At 46.2% G+C, this 14,395-nt stretch overlaps 4 protein-coding genes across 4 annotated transcripts; 2 read left to right on the forward strand and 2 right to left on the reverse strand.

Annotated features, from left to right (window-relative positions):
* Positions 1–1,228: 1,228 nt before the first annotated feature.
* LOC125532863 (SKP1-like protein 4) lies at positions 1,229–1,873 on the reverse strand. Its single transcript, XM_048696747.1, has one exon. The coding sequence runs from the start codon at positions 1,871–1,873 to the stop codon at positions 1,379–1,381; it is 495 nt and encodes a 164-aa protein (XP_048552704.1). The 3' UTR covers positions 1,229–1,378.
* Positions 1,874–4,013: 2,140 nt separating this feature from the next.
* LOC125512180 (serine/threonine-protein phosphatase 6 regulatory ankyrin repeat subunit B) lies at positions 4,014–7,134 on the forward strand. The gene is made up of 2 exons (XM_048677263.1): positions 4,014–4,272; positions 6,352–7,134. Exon 2 carries the CDS (start codon positions 6,434–6,436, stop codon positions 6,941–6,943), a length of 510 nt encoding a protein of 169 aa, XP_048533220.1. The 5' UTR covers positions 4,014–4,272; positions 6,352–6,433; the 3' UTR covers positions 6,944–7,134.
* A 199-nt stretch (positions 7,135–7,333) lies between these two features.
* LOC125512172 (ATP-dependent Clp protease proteolytic subunit 4, chloroplastic) lies at positions 7,334–10,300 on the forward strand. Its single transcript, XM_048677253.1, has 2 exons — positions 7,334–7,866; positions 9,565–10,300. Exons 1-2 carry the CDS (start codon positions 7,460–7,462, stop codon positions 10,046–10,048), a joined length of 891 nt encoding a protein of 296 aa, XP_048533210.1. The 5' UTR covers positions 7,334–7,459; the 3' UTR covers positions 10,049–10,300.
* Positions 10,301–10,394: 94 nt separating this feature from the next.
* LOC125512164 lies at positions 10,395–12,967 on the reverse strand. Its single transcript, XM_048677247.1, has 4 exons — positions 12,721–12,967; positions 11,851–12,023; positions 11,476–11,754; positions 10,395–11,210 (listed from the first exon to the last, which is right to left on the reverse strand). Exons 2-4 carry the CDS (start codon positions 11,998–12,000, stop codon positions 10,566–10,568), a joined length of 1,074 nt encoding a protein of 357 aa, XP_048533204.1. The 5' UTR covers positions 12,001–12,023; positions 12,721–12,967; the 3' UTR covers positions 10,395–10,565.
* Between the last annotated feature and the right edge of the window lie 1,428 nt (positions 12,968–14,395).

Raw genomic sequence — 14,395 nt, forward strand, 5'->3', positions numbered from 1 at the left:
CTTCCTTTGATTTTTATGTCTCATTTTGCATTCTACACCGGAGCTTCAAATTCCTAGATATGTGGCATGTTCTACGAGCACTTTACAAAATATCACCTAGAGATAAACATCACTTAAAAGTTGCACTACCTTACAATTGGTCAACGGTTCTTGCATAGCGAATTGTGAAATCTTTATGTAAAGAGAGTGTATTAATACGTATATGAGTTTTATGTATTTTCTGCTACAAATGAAATAATGAAATAGAGATGGGGACGTCGTAAGCAGACAGAGGCGAGTAAGAGGGTTATCGGTGAAGATACAAGATGAGAGGGTGTCATTGGCGACAAAGAGATGGAGACTCTTTAGAGAGAGGCCTACCCTCCATAGAAATTGTGTACCTGAGTTTGTGGGAGGAGGTAACTCGGGCAAGGCAAAAAACCGACTTACCAGGAAAAAATCTATGATAGCCAATCTACTAGTAATACCTTCTGGTCATGGCATTGAGTGTTGGCGAAGGCGTGTATCTGGATGAAACTCTTGGCATGACATTTATTGGTCAGGTTTAGTAACGACAGACTTGCTCGCTATCTTGTTGTAATATGTTGTCTACTTGTTGTTATGATGATCCTCATTGGCTAGTCTTGCAACAAGGATGAATATCCTTGTTAAGTATAAGCATAGATCTGAAGATTTCCTATCTAATGAATCCGTGAGGAGGCAAGAGACAACTTGGTGAACGGTTGCACAAGAAATAGACTTGGTCGTAGTTATTTATTTCACTTATTGTAATGTTTCGATCGTGGTTGGCTTTATTATATACTCTACTAAATAATATTATTTATATATATGCCCCCACTAATATTTCTCTTAACATGTAAACATGTCACATCATCGCACAACATGCATGAGAAAAGACTCACCCTCATTGTCATATTTCTCTCAACATGCAAGCATACCACTTCATCATGAAACATGCATGAAAAAAACTCATAGCATCATGCAAACACACATGAGAAGTTTCATTCTATTATGATTTAATAAACATTTTACAACTATATAGTAATCAGACATAATAAATTATATGTATTTTCAATTTTAGCTTTTTATATTATTATTATTATTATTATTTCAAATATTCATATTTCATACCATGAATCACATTAAAATATGTCTCAAACTACTCCCGCAACAACATGCGGAGTATAAAAATGACTGTGCACTATAACGACGCAAATGCCAAGGGTAAAGAAAATAGGTCCTGACATATCCCATTAAATGTGTATAAGAAACTACTATCATGAAGTCGAGCACCGAGGAACGTTGCTAGTCCATGGCAGCAACAAATCGCCAAAAGTAAAAAAAGAAGAACGTGATTGGGTAGTGATTTGTGTGTTTACTACAACGCCCATGAAAGTTCCCTGCGGAGCTCAGCCTCCTCCTCCGGGGTGTAGTCATTGACGATGCCGAAGTGTGCGCGCATGCCCTCGACCGTCTTGCCCCTCATCTGGTCGGCCACCGTCTTGCACGCCAGGTTCAGGAGCCCCTCTACGTCGAGGTCTTTGGCGGCGAGGAGGAGCATGAAGAGCGTGTCCTGGTCGATGCCGCTGACGAAGTCGGTGTCGAAGCGCTCCAGGTCGGGGTCGACCAAGAAGGGACTGGCGTACGCGTACGCGGCCGCGTCGGCGTCGGCGTAATGGCGATTGCAGTAGTCGACGACGCGGGCGAGGATGCGGCCGGTCACCTGGGGTAGCGGGATCACGCTGGCGGCGCAGTCCTTCTCCATCGTTTGCTTGATCAGCGCCGACGCCGCCGCGATCGTGTCCGCTTGGACAACGAACTCCTCGCCGTGGGAGCTGCGGAGGGTGACCGTGTTGCGGCTGCTAATCGCCATCGATCTCCTATGCGTGTGCCGATCGGGATCGAGATCGCTCCTGCTGAACTCGGTGTTTCAGTCCACCGATCGATCGATCATCGATGGGTGGGAGTAAAAAGGGAGACGCGGCGCTCCGAATATATAGATGAGTCGGCGGCGGCTTTTTTTTGGGGGTGGGGGGTTGCGGGGAGAACACAAATTCTTTATCAATCCGAAATTTGTATTGACACATGGCATTTTTTTAACAAGACACATGACATTTTTCTTTTCTGGAACAATCTGCTAGTAGATTTTATTGATCAATCAACATGGGGATACAAATATGATTATGGGTTTGACCCAGTCAGATATGGCGGCCCTGATCCAAACATAAAGCATGCCTAGATAAGTTGTGAACTTCATAGTTTGAGCTTCTAAATTCATAATTTTTCTTACAAAAGGTATAAGATGATCTTTCGAAATTGGTCTCTCTAATAATAGCTTCATTGTCTTCCTCCTCTCCTTGCCTCAACACTCACGCAATCTCTGGATAAGTAAATCGTTAGACAATGAAAGAGCTTCCCGACAAGTTAAAGCCCGACCAGTCGAAGCCCCTACACGTCCGGGCAGGCTAGCCACGCACAAACCGGCACACAGGCGAAACAACGTACGAGGCGATGCACGCGTGCGTTACGTGGTAGCCCCAGCCATTTTGGCTGTAGTTGGTCTTTGCGCAGTTGCAAATGGATGGGGGAAAATCCTTCATGAGTAGGATCTTATGTCATCAAAAACAAATCGACAAAGAAACTATGGGCGATGATTGTTGTCAAGGCAAATAGAAACGCAATATGAACATAATCATTTGCAAACTGCATTTTCTTTGGCAAATTGCAAATCTTACAAAGACAAAGCACCAAAATAAATCTACGGAGTAGACCCACAAGACACCTTGCTTACATTCATCTAGAATGGTGGTTCAATCTAATCATGATTGCAAAGGTCCTTTTTTTACTTTTCTTAACAAGCTACCAACATATTGATTGCAACATTGTATAGATGACCGGACCAATGGACTAGGGACTAATTATTCTATAGACCCCTGTAGATTCGAGAAAGAGAGATGGAAAACCCAAAATTGCAGGACAAACCAAAGAATCATCTTCTAATCCCATGAATGCAGCCTTATTAGTCCGCACAAAGTAAACATGAATGACTTAAATTGAGGAAATAAGAAACAAAGAGACTGGAGAAAAGAGGGGCATGGGAAGAGGATTATCAAATGATGAACTAATCATCGCCTCCTACATACCACAGATGGGTCGATGTCGCCAAAGCGCAAACCCTCAGAAGGGCATCACTGAGCACACGTGCAAGGTTGTCCCAGCTGAGCGGTATTGCCACTAACACGAGCGTCAACACCACCATATAGTAATCCTCGCGCCATAGATCCGAACTGCAAAGGCTAGGATTAATTGCAACTCCGAGAGAGATGGCGAGAAGACAATGCGGTAGCGAAGATCCGTCGTTTGAGGTCGAGAGGAGCACAAAGGTGCGGTCAATGTGCTTCGGTGACTGATGGCAGTGGCAAAGGAGGAGTAGGCAGAGGCAAGGGATGGCAAGAGGCGAGGTGGTGATTGGGAACATCGAGCTGCTCTTGCCGCATCAGTGGAGTGGCGACGGTGATGTCGACGACATGAAATCGCTCGAGAAGAGAAGAGATTTCGATAAGAGAGAAGAGCATTATGTTCCCACCCCATGAAGACCAGGTACGTCTCTGAATCGCGGGCCCTACGCGAAGGAGGGCTATTGTTGGCCAGACGTGTGAAGCATATGAACAAAACTTTCAACTGCTAGTCTAAAACAAACGGTGGATATCGATCCGTGTGACAATCTGACGGCTGAAACCCATTCGTGTGAGGATGTCCTTTTTTTAAGGGGAATTCACACGAGGATGTCCCGTGGAGGGAATATTCTAAAAAAATATGGAGGGAATTTTACTCTAAAATAAAAGCTCCGGCCCGGCCCGGCCCATTACGAAACTTAGCGCAGCAGGAGGGCTGCTTGAGTTCGTCCTCCGCCCGACGATTTCCCCACCTTGGTCCTTCCTTCTCCTCTCTCTCCCCCCCCCCCCCCCCCCCCCCCCCCCCCCCCTCCGCGGGCGCCGCAAACGGCGGCGCGCTCTCTCTCTCTCAACCGCTGCCGCGAGCCCGTGTGAGACCCGTGTGAGAGAGATGGGGAGACGCCGAGCCGGCGGCGGGCGGTGGGGGGCGCGGAGGAGGCAGAGGCCGAGGCCGAGGAGGAGAAGGTCGTGGTGGAGGAGAGGAGGAGGATCTGCAGCTGCACAAGGCCGCGAGGTCGGGTGATGCGGCGGCGGCGGAGTCGCTTTGCGAGTCCAACCCTCTCGCCCTCAACTCCAGAGACCGCCTCTCCCGCACCCCGTAACAATATCCTTTCCCTTCCTCTTCCCCTCTTCTTCCTCCTAGTCCTAGATAGTACTATCCACTATCTGTCTTTATTAGCCCGGGCAGGTTTAACTTTAACCTCGTTTTCGAAAGAAAAATACTGTATTGCATTGCTCCTTTCGCGAGCAGTCCTAGAGTACTATCCACTACCTGTCTTTATTAATGCTGTAATTCTGCTATAGCTCCTTCTCTGATTGATAGCTCCACCATACCGTGTAATTCTGATATAGTGATGTCACATGATTAAGTGCTTACTTATTTACTTCATTATATGATTACTTGTGTATGCTGGCTGACTGATTATGTGCTGCAAGTTAATACCAAGTGCCCCTAATTTTTTTAGCTATTGGCCCATGCACTGATGCAGTGTTTATTGTGATGTTATATCCCTAAGTGACGCATTATAGTGCCTTTGCCATAGCTGCTGCCTTTTCAAATTAGTCTGCAACACGGTGGCACTTCTCTCCATCCTCTGTTCCTCTAGTTAGGTATATGTTTCAAGCTTGTTTTAATTTTCAGATGTGCTGCTACCTCTGGGCCTTTTTCATTTGATAGGATAGCAGCTTTGAACTGCTAGCTGTGGTCTCACTTACCCTGCTAATTTTGTATCTTTGGGACAAACCATTATGTTCCATCTATTGTCCTTGTTGGTAATTTTGAAGACAACTGTTTGAATACTACTACCTCCATGCCAAAATATATGACGTTTTGGCACGGCGGTAATATCACACAAGCGGACAAGCCCCAAGAGTTATCTATTCCTCGTATATGGATGCTTCCAGCCAGGGGCGGAGCCGGCGTTTTGACATAGGGGGGTGGGAGGGGGGGGGGGGGGGGGGGGGGGGCAAGCCAAGTTGGTAAAAAAATATCAAGTGCGAAAAAAAATAACCATCTAGTATTATAAAGGTTTTGCTTTGGTCTATAAAAGCATCAGCACATTTGAATTTGTTTAAATTTGTCTCTATAGTTGCCAGTAAAATCATTAATTGGTACCTTAGCTTATAATTATCTGTGAATGTAGCTTATTATGCAAAGATGAAGCAAGCTGTCTTGACGATTTTAATAGTCGAATAAATTCGCTTTACGTAGGCCATTGAGACCGAGAGAATTATAACTAGTCGCATCGACATGCTTTAAAAATGAATAAATTTGAATGGTGTGTGGCGGCACATTTCTCTTCATTAGTCAGAACTGAATTCTCCAAATTAGATACGTTGTATAAATTCGTAATATGAATCTTTGTACATAGATATGAACTAGTAGATGATAACTTGTAGCACGGCGAAAATTTACAGCACGACGTGCAAGATAACAAAAATCTTCACAGCATCATAGATCACAAAACCAAAGTATTAAGTAATTAAACCTGACGTATAAGTCTGACACGAACAGAAAGAGAACTGAGAAAGATTAATAGACAGGGTAGTGTGTTTACCATGGTCCATGGCTAGTTCAGTAGATCGTTAGCTGAAGCTTGAAGAATCGAGGAGTGAAGCACCTGCGTCGCTGTTGATCATACTGTAGCACCGAGCAGGGAGGGCGACGGCGGCGGCGCAAGGGCTAATCCCACGCACATGCTAATCACAGAAGAGCGCTAGGGCCGGCCTACAACCTAGCAAACTACGAACGGAGAGGACGCCATCCGGCCATTAGTGGGCTTTCTCATGGGCCCTTTTCCTTTTCTTCAGAGTTTACCTGAGTCAGGGGGGGCCAAGTCAGCCTTGTTATCGCTAATTTCCTGGTAGGTCGTGAATGCTAGTCGATCGTTAGGGGGTGGGGGGGGGGGGGGCTCCTGCTCCCCCCCCCCCCTGTCTCCGCCACTGCTTCCAGCTTCTCAAACTGAGTGTTTCATTTTTTTTATCTGAGCTGTGTATAGTGTTTCATTTGTGTTGATATTGATAGATTTGTTTCCCTCTATCAAACATTGCTACACAATATGGTTTCTGCATCAGTAGTCGTAGTACCAGATTATGTGATGTGATAAACTTGTTTTATGTCCTATCATTTTTCTCTGTTCATTTTATCTCCTTGACATAGTTTGTTTTGTTCATGTAGACTCCATCTGGCGGCATGGGCTGGGCATGTTGATGTTGTGAAATGCCTTTGCAAGCACAAAGCGGATGTCGGGGCTGCAGCAATGGATGACACCGCCGCGATCCATTTTGCTTCCCAGAAAGGTCATTTGGAAGTGGTGCGTGAGCTGCTGGCGTCGGGGGCCTCTGTGAAAGCAAAGAACAGGAAAGGCTTCACGGCGTTGCACTTTGCTGCTCAGAACTCCCACCTGGATCTTGTGAAGTATTTAGTGAGGAGGGGCGTGGACATCACAACAAAGACAAATGCAGGGCAAACGGCTCTACATGTTGCAGAGAATGATGACGTTCGTGCTTTCCTGAAAGAGTGTGAGCAGTCACTGAAGAAGGGAGTGGAGCTACCATCTGAGAAGAAGGATGATTCTGTAGCTGAGAAGGCTGATGATGGCAAGGTCTCAGGTGAAGCTAGAAAAGATGGTGTTGATGCCGAGCAGGGCGAGAAGAGGAAGAGTGAGGAGATTGGTGCTGGGACGAGGCCGCCGGAGGTGAAGAAGGCCAAAGTTTCACTTTCGCATCTTGAAAACGACATGGAAGAAGAGGATGAAGCAGACGACTAGAATCGAATAGCCTCGATAATGTCATTTGATGGTGTCAACTTGTATGCTGTGTTATCCATTGTTCTTTTGGCAATTTTGGAATGCTGGCAAACAAGTGTAAGAGTTTTAGCTGTCCATGGGCATGTTATACGTATCATAGTTGTTGACCAGCAGTACTATGTTTTGATCAAGTAGCTTATGATGATGATTTACTACTGATTCCCTTAAACCAAGATGATTTTACTACTGTGAGTACGCTTAAGTGCTGTGTTTCTTAATTTTCATGGAATATTATCTGCTGTCTGTGTTGCAATCTCAATTCCTCTTTTGAGCTTGTTGTAATTTCAAACAAGAGGGAAGAAAAGAAAGACAACGGCCCAACACATTGACGAAGGAATAGGCCCAAACGGGAAGAAGGCAGTAGTCCTGGTGAGTTATCCACTCCTTCCATCTACTCTCTCACACTCAGAGGGAGGAGACAAGGAGCACTCCGCCGCCGCCGGCTGCTCCGTAACCCACGAAGCTAGATAGATAAGCATGGCGGCCACCAGCGCGAGTGCCGGTGCCTCCCTCTCCGTCACGGCTGCCGCTCACCGCCTCAGGCACCGGCAGCTATGCGCTTGCGCACGTGGGCCCGCGACGCGACCGCATCCCCTCCTCAAGCTGAACCGCCGCAGCTACGCGGTCGCGGCGTCGTCGGCGGCGGCCATGTCTCCTCTGTCCCTGTGGGAAGGCCAAGGCATCCGGGCGGAGTTGGATGCGCCGGGAGGAGTTGCCAGCGGTGACGTCATGGGCCTTCTTCTCCGGGAGCGCATCATCTTCCTCGGCAACGAGATCGAGGACTTCCTCGCCGACGCCGTCGTCAGCCAGCTCCTCCTCCTCGACGCCATGGACTCCGAGTCTGACATCCGGCTCTTCGTCAACTCCCCCGGTGGATCACTCAGGTCGCCTCCCAATGCATCACTCCCTTCCCTCGGTTTGTGTAGGGTTGAATTTACTTACCATCTCAACAAGGGATGCCTTTTGTGGTCTTACATTATTCCACGTGGTCATCTTGTGGGCAAATTATTTTGTCCAGATATACTAATTCGATTCGTGATAGTATTCACTCCCGGCTGTTTGATTTGATATAGGCTGCACTAATCAAAATCATGACCTGCATTCTAGTAGACTCATCAAGTCGATTCACAGTAGTAGACCATCTTTTTATCAGACAATATCTTGCTGGATAAGAGTTTGCTGGCCATGATCAATGTGACACTGACACACCTTCAGACTGTAATACCACCTATAAACCTATTTGCTAAAATCTGCACTAATCTCCGAATGATACTTTACTGACTATCCTCGAGTCACCCTCTTGCTAGACCTTTTATGTATTTTAATAATTTGCCATCCCCGCAGAAGGTTATTATTCATTCAATTTTGTTTTACAATCTTCTGGTCCGAGCAGGGGCGGAAATCTTATTCTTCACCGCGTCAACAATTCTAGATTGCAAATATTATCTTCGTTGTTACTTCATTAAACTAGGCTTTTGTTATCCCTAAAATAATTCCAGTTTGATTGTATTATTGTCTAATCCAGTGGGTCGTTTCTATACTCGTAATTGCTGAAACGGAAAAAAGGTTGACAAAAAAATCCTAGTGTAACCTACCTATGGTAACACCTAAGTTAACCACTGAAATCTAGGCCATAACTAAAATCTAGAATTGAATGGAGTGACTAACTCAAATCCGCATCGGGCAACTTGTTCTCTATGATGATCAAACAGTATGTAAGTTTGTGTCAGTAGGTCGCTGCTTATTGGCTTGCTATATCAGCCGAATTAAACTCTTAGCAATATCAACATCGAGCACCTTGTTGTCTGTGATGATCAAACAATATTTAAGCTTGTATCATTAGCTTGCTACTTATTGGCTTGTTATGAGATCAGCTGAATGTAACTTTTTGGTAATACCTGCATTGAACACCTTGTTCTCTGTGATGATCAAACAGTATGTAAACTTCTATCACTAGCTCGTTTCTTTTGGCTTGTTATAAGATTAGCTAGATGAAACTCTTTAGTACTACGCCAATATGGGCATATGATTACAGTTCTTCTATATATTTGCATTTTGTACAGACCCCTCGTTTCTGTGAAAATAAAATATTCTGCTTGATGCCTGGAGTTTGTAATGATATATGTTGCACCTTATGAATGATGTTTTTCTTGTTTATATGTGCGTAACATTCATCTCTCTTTCAAGGTATCACATTTGACTAGTTGACTATTAATTGGCTTTGAATGCCCTGTTATTGACTTGGAAGACCCTATTGTTAGTTGACTTGGAGTGCCCTCTTCTAGTTTGGTATGAGTGGTGGGAAAAGAATAGTCCTGTCCAAAGGACTAGTTCATGGAACCAGAACAAGTTTTGGACATAAGCAAAGTCAAACTTTGACTACTAGTAGAATGGGCATTTGAAATATTATGTGTAGATTTATTTGGAATATTTGAGGTCTAAAACAACACTATTGGAGAACGAGAGGAGTTTTAGGCTAGCCTTTCCATTACGGTGAAGTGCGTGCAATAGTGGCCTTTGCATATCTGTTGATACAGACTAGTTGCATTTTGTGACTTGACTTTTTTTGTTTTACATTTCAGTGCGACAATGGCTATCTTTGATGTAATGCAGCTGGTGAGGGCAGATGTATCCACTATTGGAATGGGCATAGCTGGATCCACAGCTTCTATAATCCTTGGTGGTGGCGCAAAGGGCAAACGATTCGCCATGCCCAACACCAGGATTATGATGCATCAGCCCGTGGGAGGCGCGAGTGGCCAGGCCTTGGATGTAGAGGTCCAAGCCAAGGAAATTCTGGCTAGCAAGAGGAATGTCATCCGGCTGATTTCAGGCTTCACGGGGCGCACACTGGAGCAGGTAGAGAAAGACATCGATAGGGACCGATACATGGGTCCTCTTGAGGCTGTCGATTATGGGATCATCGATGGCGTGATCGACGAAGACAGCATCATGCCACTTGAGCCGGTTCCGGAGAGGGTGAAGCCTAAGTACAACTACGAGGAAATGTACAAGGACCCTCAGAAGTTCCTTACGCCGCATGTCCCAGACGATGAGATATACTAAAGCTAGCTTGAGCTTTCGTCAAACAAAGATGATGTAATCCTTAGCAGTAGACTTTATCTGCCGTTGCATTAGGTGTGATGGTGTAGCTGTTGTGTTTTGGCATTTGACCAAGCAAATGAAAGCACATGGAACTTAAAACTGGTCTAACCAGCTAGCCTCGTCGAATGTATTCTGCACAGCAAGCAACTGCTGGAGCTTTTGTCAGAAGTTTGTAACACTTGTTTTACTACTAATTGGCTGTTGCATTTGGTATGTTGGGAGCTGTTGTGTTCTGGCTTTTGACCAAGCAAATGAAAGCATATGGAACATAGAAATAGTCTAATCAGCCAACCTTGCTGCAAAGAAGAAACCAAAGGACACGGTGAAATTTATTGATTGCACCCAAACTCATGTGGGGAGAAGAATCCAATGTAGCCAGTAATCCTTTACAAGACACAATAACAATGAATACAAGAAACAATTTCTGAAACTCTTGATACAATTATCACAGCCGCCGCAACGAAGCATGATCATCTCATCAATACATGGCACCAACAGTCGGAACCAGGGCTGGAGACACGCCGCCTTTGACCCTAAGGCCGAGCGGGTCCCAGAGCTGGACAGCACCTGAGCTCCCAGTTTTCAGGCTCACCGGAGCTTCAATCCGGGTAGCATGTTCATGGCCATGGCCCTCTGCTGCTAATTTTGCCCTCTTCAATCTGATACGTTCAGCTCTTGAACCAATTGTCTGACCCAATATTGAGGCAGCTATGGTAAGGGCCATGGCGCTCTTCGGCATCAGGATGGACTTCCTCAGCATCCCTATGAAAGGCACTGCAGCATGGACCGCCGCAAACCATTGCACTGAAAACTTCGTGGTGTGCTCCCTCCAGATGCCAAGAGGAACATTGGCTGCCATACCGAGCAGTGCGATCACCACTACTTTTGTCGGTAGGGGCTGAGGGCGAAGCCCCTTTGCAAACGCCGTGCGGGATATTGCTGCACGGGCAGCAACAATTGCAGGAGGGCACGTCAGTTTCATACCAGCTGGGGGCGCCAGCAGCTTTGCGACAAGAGGCACGACTCCACCAATTGCTCTATATGACTTTGCAAGAGGGCATTGACCATTTTCCAGCCAGTCATTGCTCATCGCTTCATGATTGTTATTAGACTGGCCTTTATTCTGAAATGACAAGGAAAGCAAAATCAGGTAAATGAATGGCATGCTCCAATTCTAAGGAATAACCTTATATTCGTTGCTCGTTTTAATAAGCTCCATGTCTGGTAGTTCAAAAATATCATGTGAAGCTTGCATCAAAGATAGATTTGCTTTCTTTTGGTACTAAAAAACTGGTCTTGTCTAAAGGCTGGTAATGAAACTTTCTAACACAAGGATGATAATTTGAAGGATAGAACAAATGCACGAGGAAAAGAGGAACCATAATTACCTGGGGGAGGTTGTTGGGATTCTTCTTGTTGGAGTTCTGCTTATTGCGCTTGTTTGAGAAATCACCGAAGCTGAAAAAGCCTCCGAATCCTGAGAGACTGATGGTAGCTGCTTTGGCTGCCAAGGGGTTAAATTCTGGAGCGGGCTTTGGCAGAGGCTTCTCAATATGTGCAAACGCTCCTTCTGAAAGTGGAACAACCCCGTCTCTGCCGTGGAAAACTCGAAATGCCGTGTCAAAGTTGGGCCCGTCTTCAAAAATTGGACCCTTTGCTCCGGTTGCCTTCACGAGCAGAAAATGATAAAGTTTAGCAAGCAAATAAATAACATACATACACTTATATATTCAGATAAAGAGGGGTGGATGGTAAGGACATACCGGAGTGGGGAAATTAATGGATGTCAAGGAAAAACTTGTAGGCTCGTTGATGTTCCTCAGGAATGGGCATTTATCAATTCCTTGTTGGACAACATTACTGTCTTCCGAGCACATTGGGTCGCCGAAAGCTCTTTGGAAAAAGGAATCCATGTGAACAACAGCAGCAACCTAGCCTGTGAGGTGAGAGTAATATGAGTCAAGAGATGGTATATGCCAGAACTGCAAGAGATGCAGCTGCCAGTCACCCTATGGTGGGAGCGCCATGATCAGAACTTATGAAATCAATAAAAGTATCTTCTTTAGCACCGACAGAATTGATAGGCTGTGGATAGACAGATTAACTCAATACAGTCTGATTAAATTTCATCCCTGGGTGCATATGGTCGGATTGGTTGACAGTAGTCATAAACAATTTGTTAATCCATGGTGATTGAGTCATCGAACTAATCACCTAATAAAACAAGCACTACACAGAGACCCGCCAACCAACCCGCAACCACCCCTGTTACTAATCAGTATCGGCTCTTTCATCTTCTTGGTTGGAATGAAAAAAAAACGAAATGATGCAAAATTAATTTCATTCCATGATTGCCGGCTGGAAGCCGGGCACCGAATCAGGGGAAATGATAGGGGCAAGGATCACGGTAGATTTGCTCGGAATCGCAATTCGATCCCACTCGCTGTGAGATGTTTAATCTCGCAGGGCGATCAACGAATCGACCGGCCCGGCCACCCATCCTCCCAAATCGAATTCGACGAGGGGGGTGCTAATCATGCAGAGCAACCAATCAACCAACCCATACGCCCGTCCTAAAATCGAATTCGACGCAGCTAGTGGTAGAGGAGGCGGGAGAGAGGAGAGAGAGTAACCTGGAAACTGAAGCGCAGGAGAGGAGGAGGCAGACGAGGAGGCAGACGAGGAGGCGAGGCGGGCGGGCGGCTCTCGATTTTTGGTGTGGTCGTGTGGAGAGCACAGGCGAGATGAGGAGAGACGAGGAGGGGGAGGGGGTGGGAGGCGACTCCGAGAGGGAGGGATTGGTTGGGTAGTTGTTGGGTGCGGTGGTTGGCACGCACACCCATCAGCACATGCGTAGACAGGGAAACGGGGGTGGGTTCGGAAGGTTTGACCCTGTGTTGTGACTCGGCCAAGCGACAGCGAATTGCAATTCACGCACGCGGCGCTCGCACTGACTGCGTCTGCGCTGCAGCCGCCCCACTGCTTCTTCTTCCTTGCGTCGTGTTCCACCCCCTCTCGCCGTCCGTGTTGACCCTGCCAAGCGGTGGTGGTACCAGCAGCCTTCCCGCGTTCCCTCTTCTTCGAGTGAGAATCTAGCTTGCGTTCCCACGTCAAAATCAAAAGTAAAAATAAAAAATGGCGCACCCAACAATTTGTAAGATGATACGAATGTAACACATATACTCCCTCTGTTTCATAATATAAAATCTTATTAGTTGAATTTACAACGGAGGGAGTATAAGAGAAAACGGTACTCACAAGGTTAGTATTTATCTCAAAAATAACAACTTTGTGCCACATAATACGGTTTCTGACGGTAAGTCTTGATTTTTTTTCTAGGGGTACATCAACGACATTTCATAATTTTATAAAAGATAGAAAGATAATTCTAAAAATCCTATCCCGGATGCGAACATTTGGAAGCGGGGTACAAACTCCTTGCACCAACACCTAACAGGTAATATAGACTAATCTCTCACAAAATATTGTAATCCACCAACACCGACTCCTGCAAGCTGCCACACGACAATCTCGTCCAACACCATAGTGGAGATAGTATGTGACGATTTCTGCTGGTCAACTCTGTTGAACACCCTCGCATTCCTTTGCTTCCAAATAGCCCAGGCCACCGGAGTGACTAAAGTGTCGAACCCCGTTCTGTCAGCGCCCTTGAAGCTCCTTCTCTCCCTCAGCCACCAGTCGGAGAACGTGTTTGTAATATTTGACTCGTTTACGTTGAGTCTAAGTGGATCGAACACCCTACGCCACACCTCCTGGACGTAGGTGCGCCTGAAAAGAATATACTCATTGCTCAACATTGTCTTCCGCTTGCAAACACGGGAAAGCAAGCCGATGGCTGATCCTGCAGTCCATGCCTTGCTCGTGATCCGAGGTCCATAGCCTAACTTGCATTTTAGCGGTGCCCAGCTTCTCCAAGTGCAGGCCACCATGGGTGATCTCTGAAGGTTCGAACACAGGCTATTGTAGGCCTACTTGGCCGTGTACATGCTGATCACCGAGGCCAGCCATGCAAACCTACCCGGCTGTGCCGAATCTCTCTCCACTGTGGCGATCGCCTGGCATAAGTGTATGCATTGAATTTGAACAGTGAAGGAGTAGTTGGCCTCAAAGTCCTCCATCCACCTGCCATCCTCAAGCGCATGTCGTCCCGTGCGGCTGTTAATGGTTCTAGTTTGCACCGTTGCAATCAGCAAAGGGGCAATGCCTGTCGCCCAGAATCCATGGATCCACTTATCTCTCTAGAACAAAACCCTCTGACCCTTCCCCACCTTGATGTTTACCAGTGTG

Source organism: Triticum urartu, chromosome 1, assembly GCF_003073215.2.
Source record: "Triticum urartu cultivar G1812 chromosome 1, Tu2.1, whole genome shotgun sequence".
NCBI classification, from domain to species: Eukaryota; Viridiplantae; Streptophyta; class Magnoliopsida; order Poales; family Poaceae; genus Triticum; species Triticum urartu.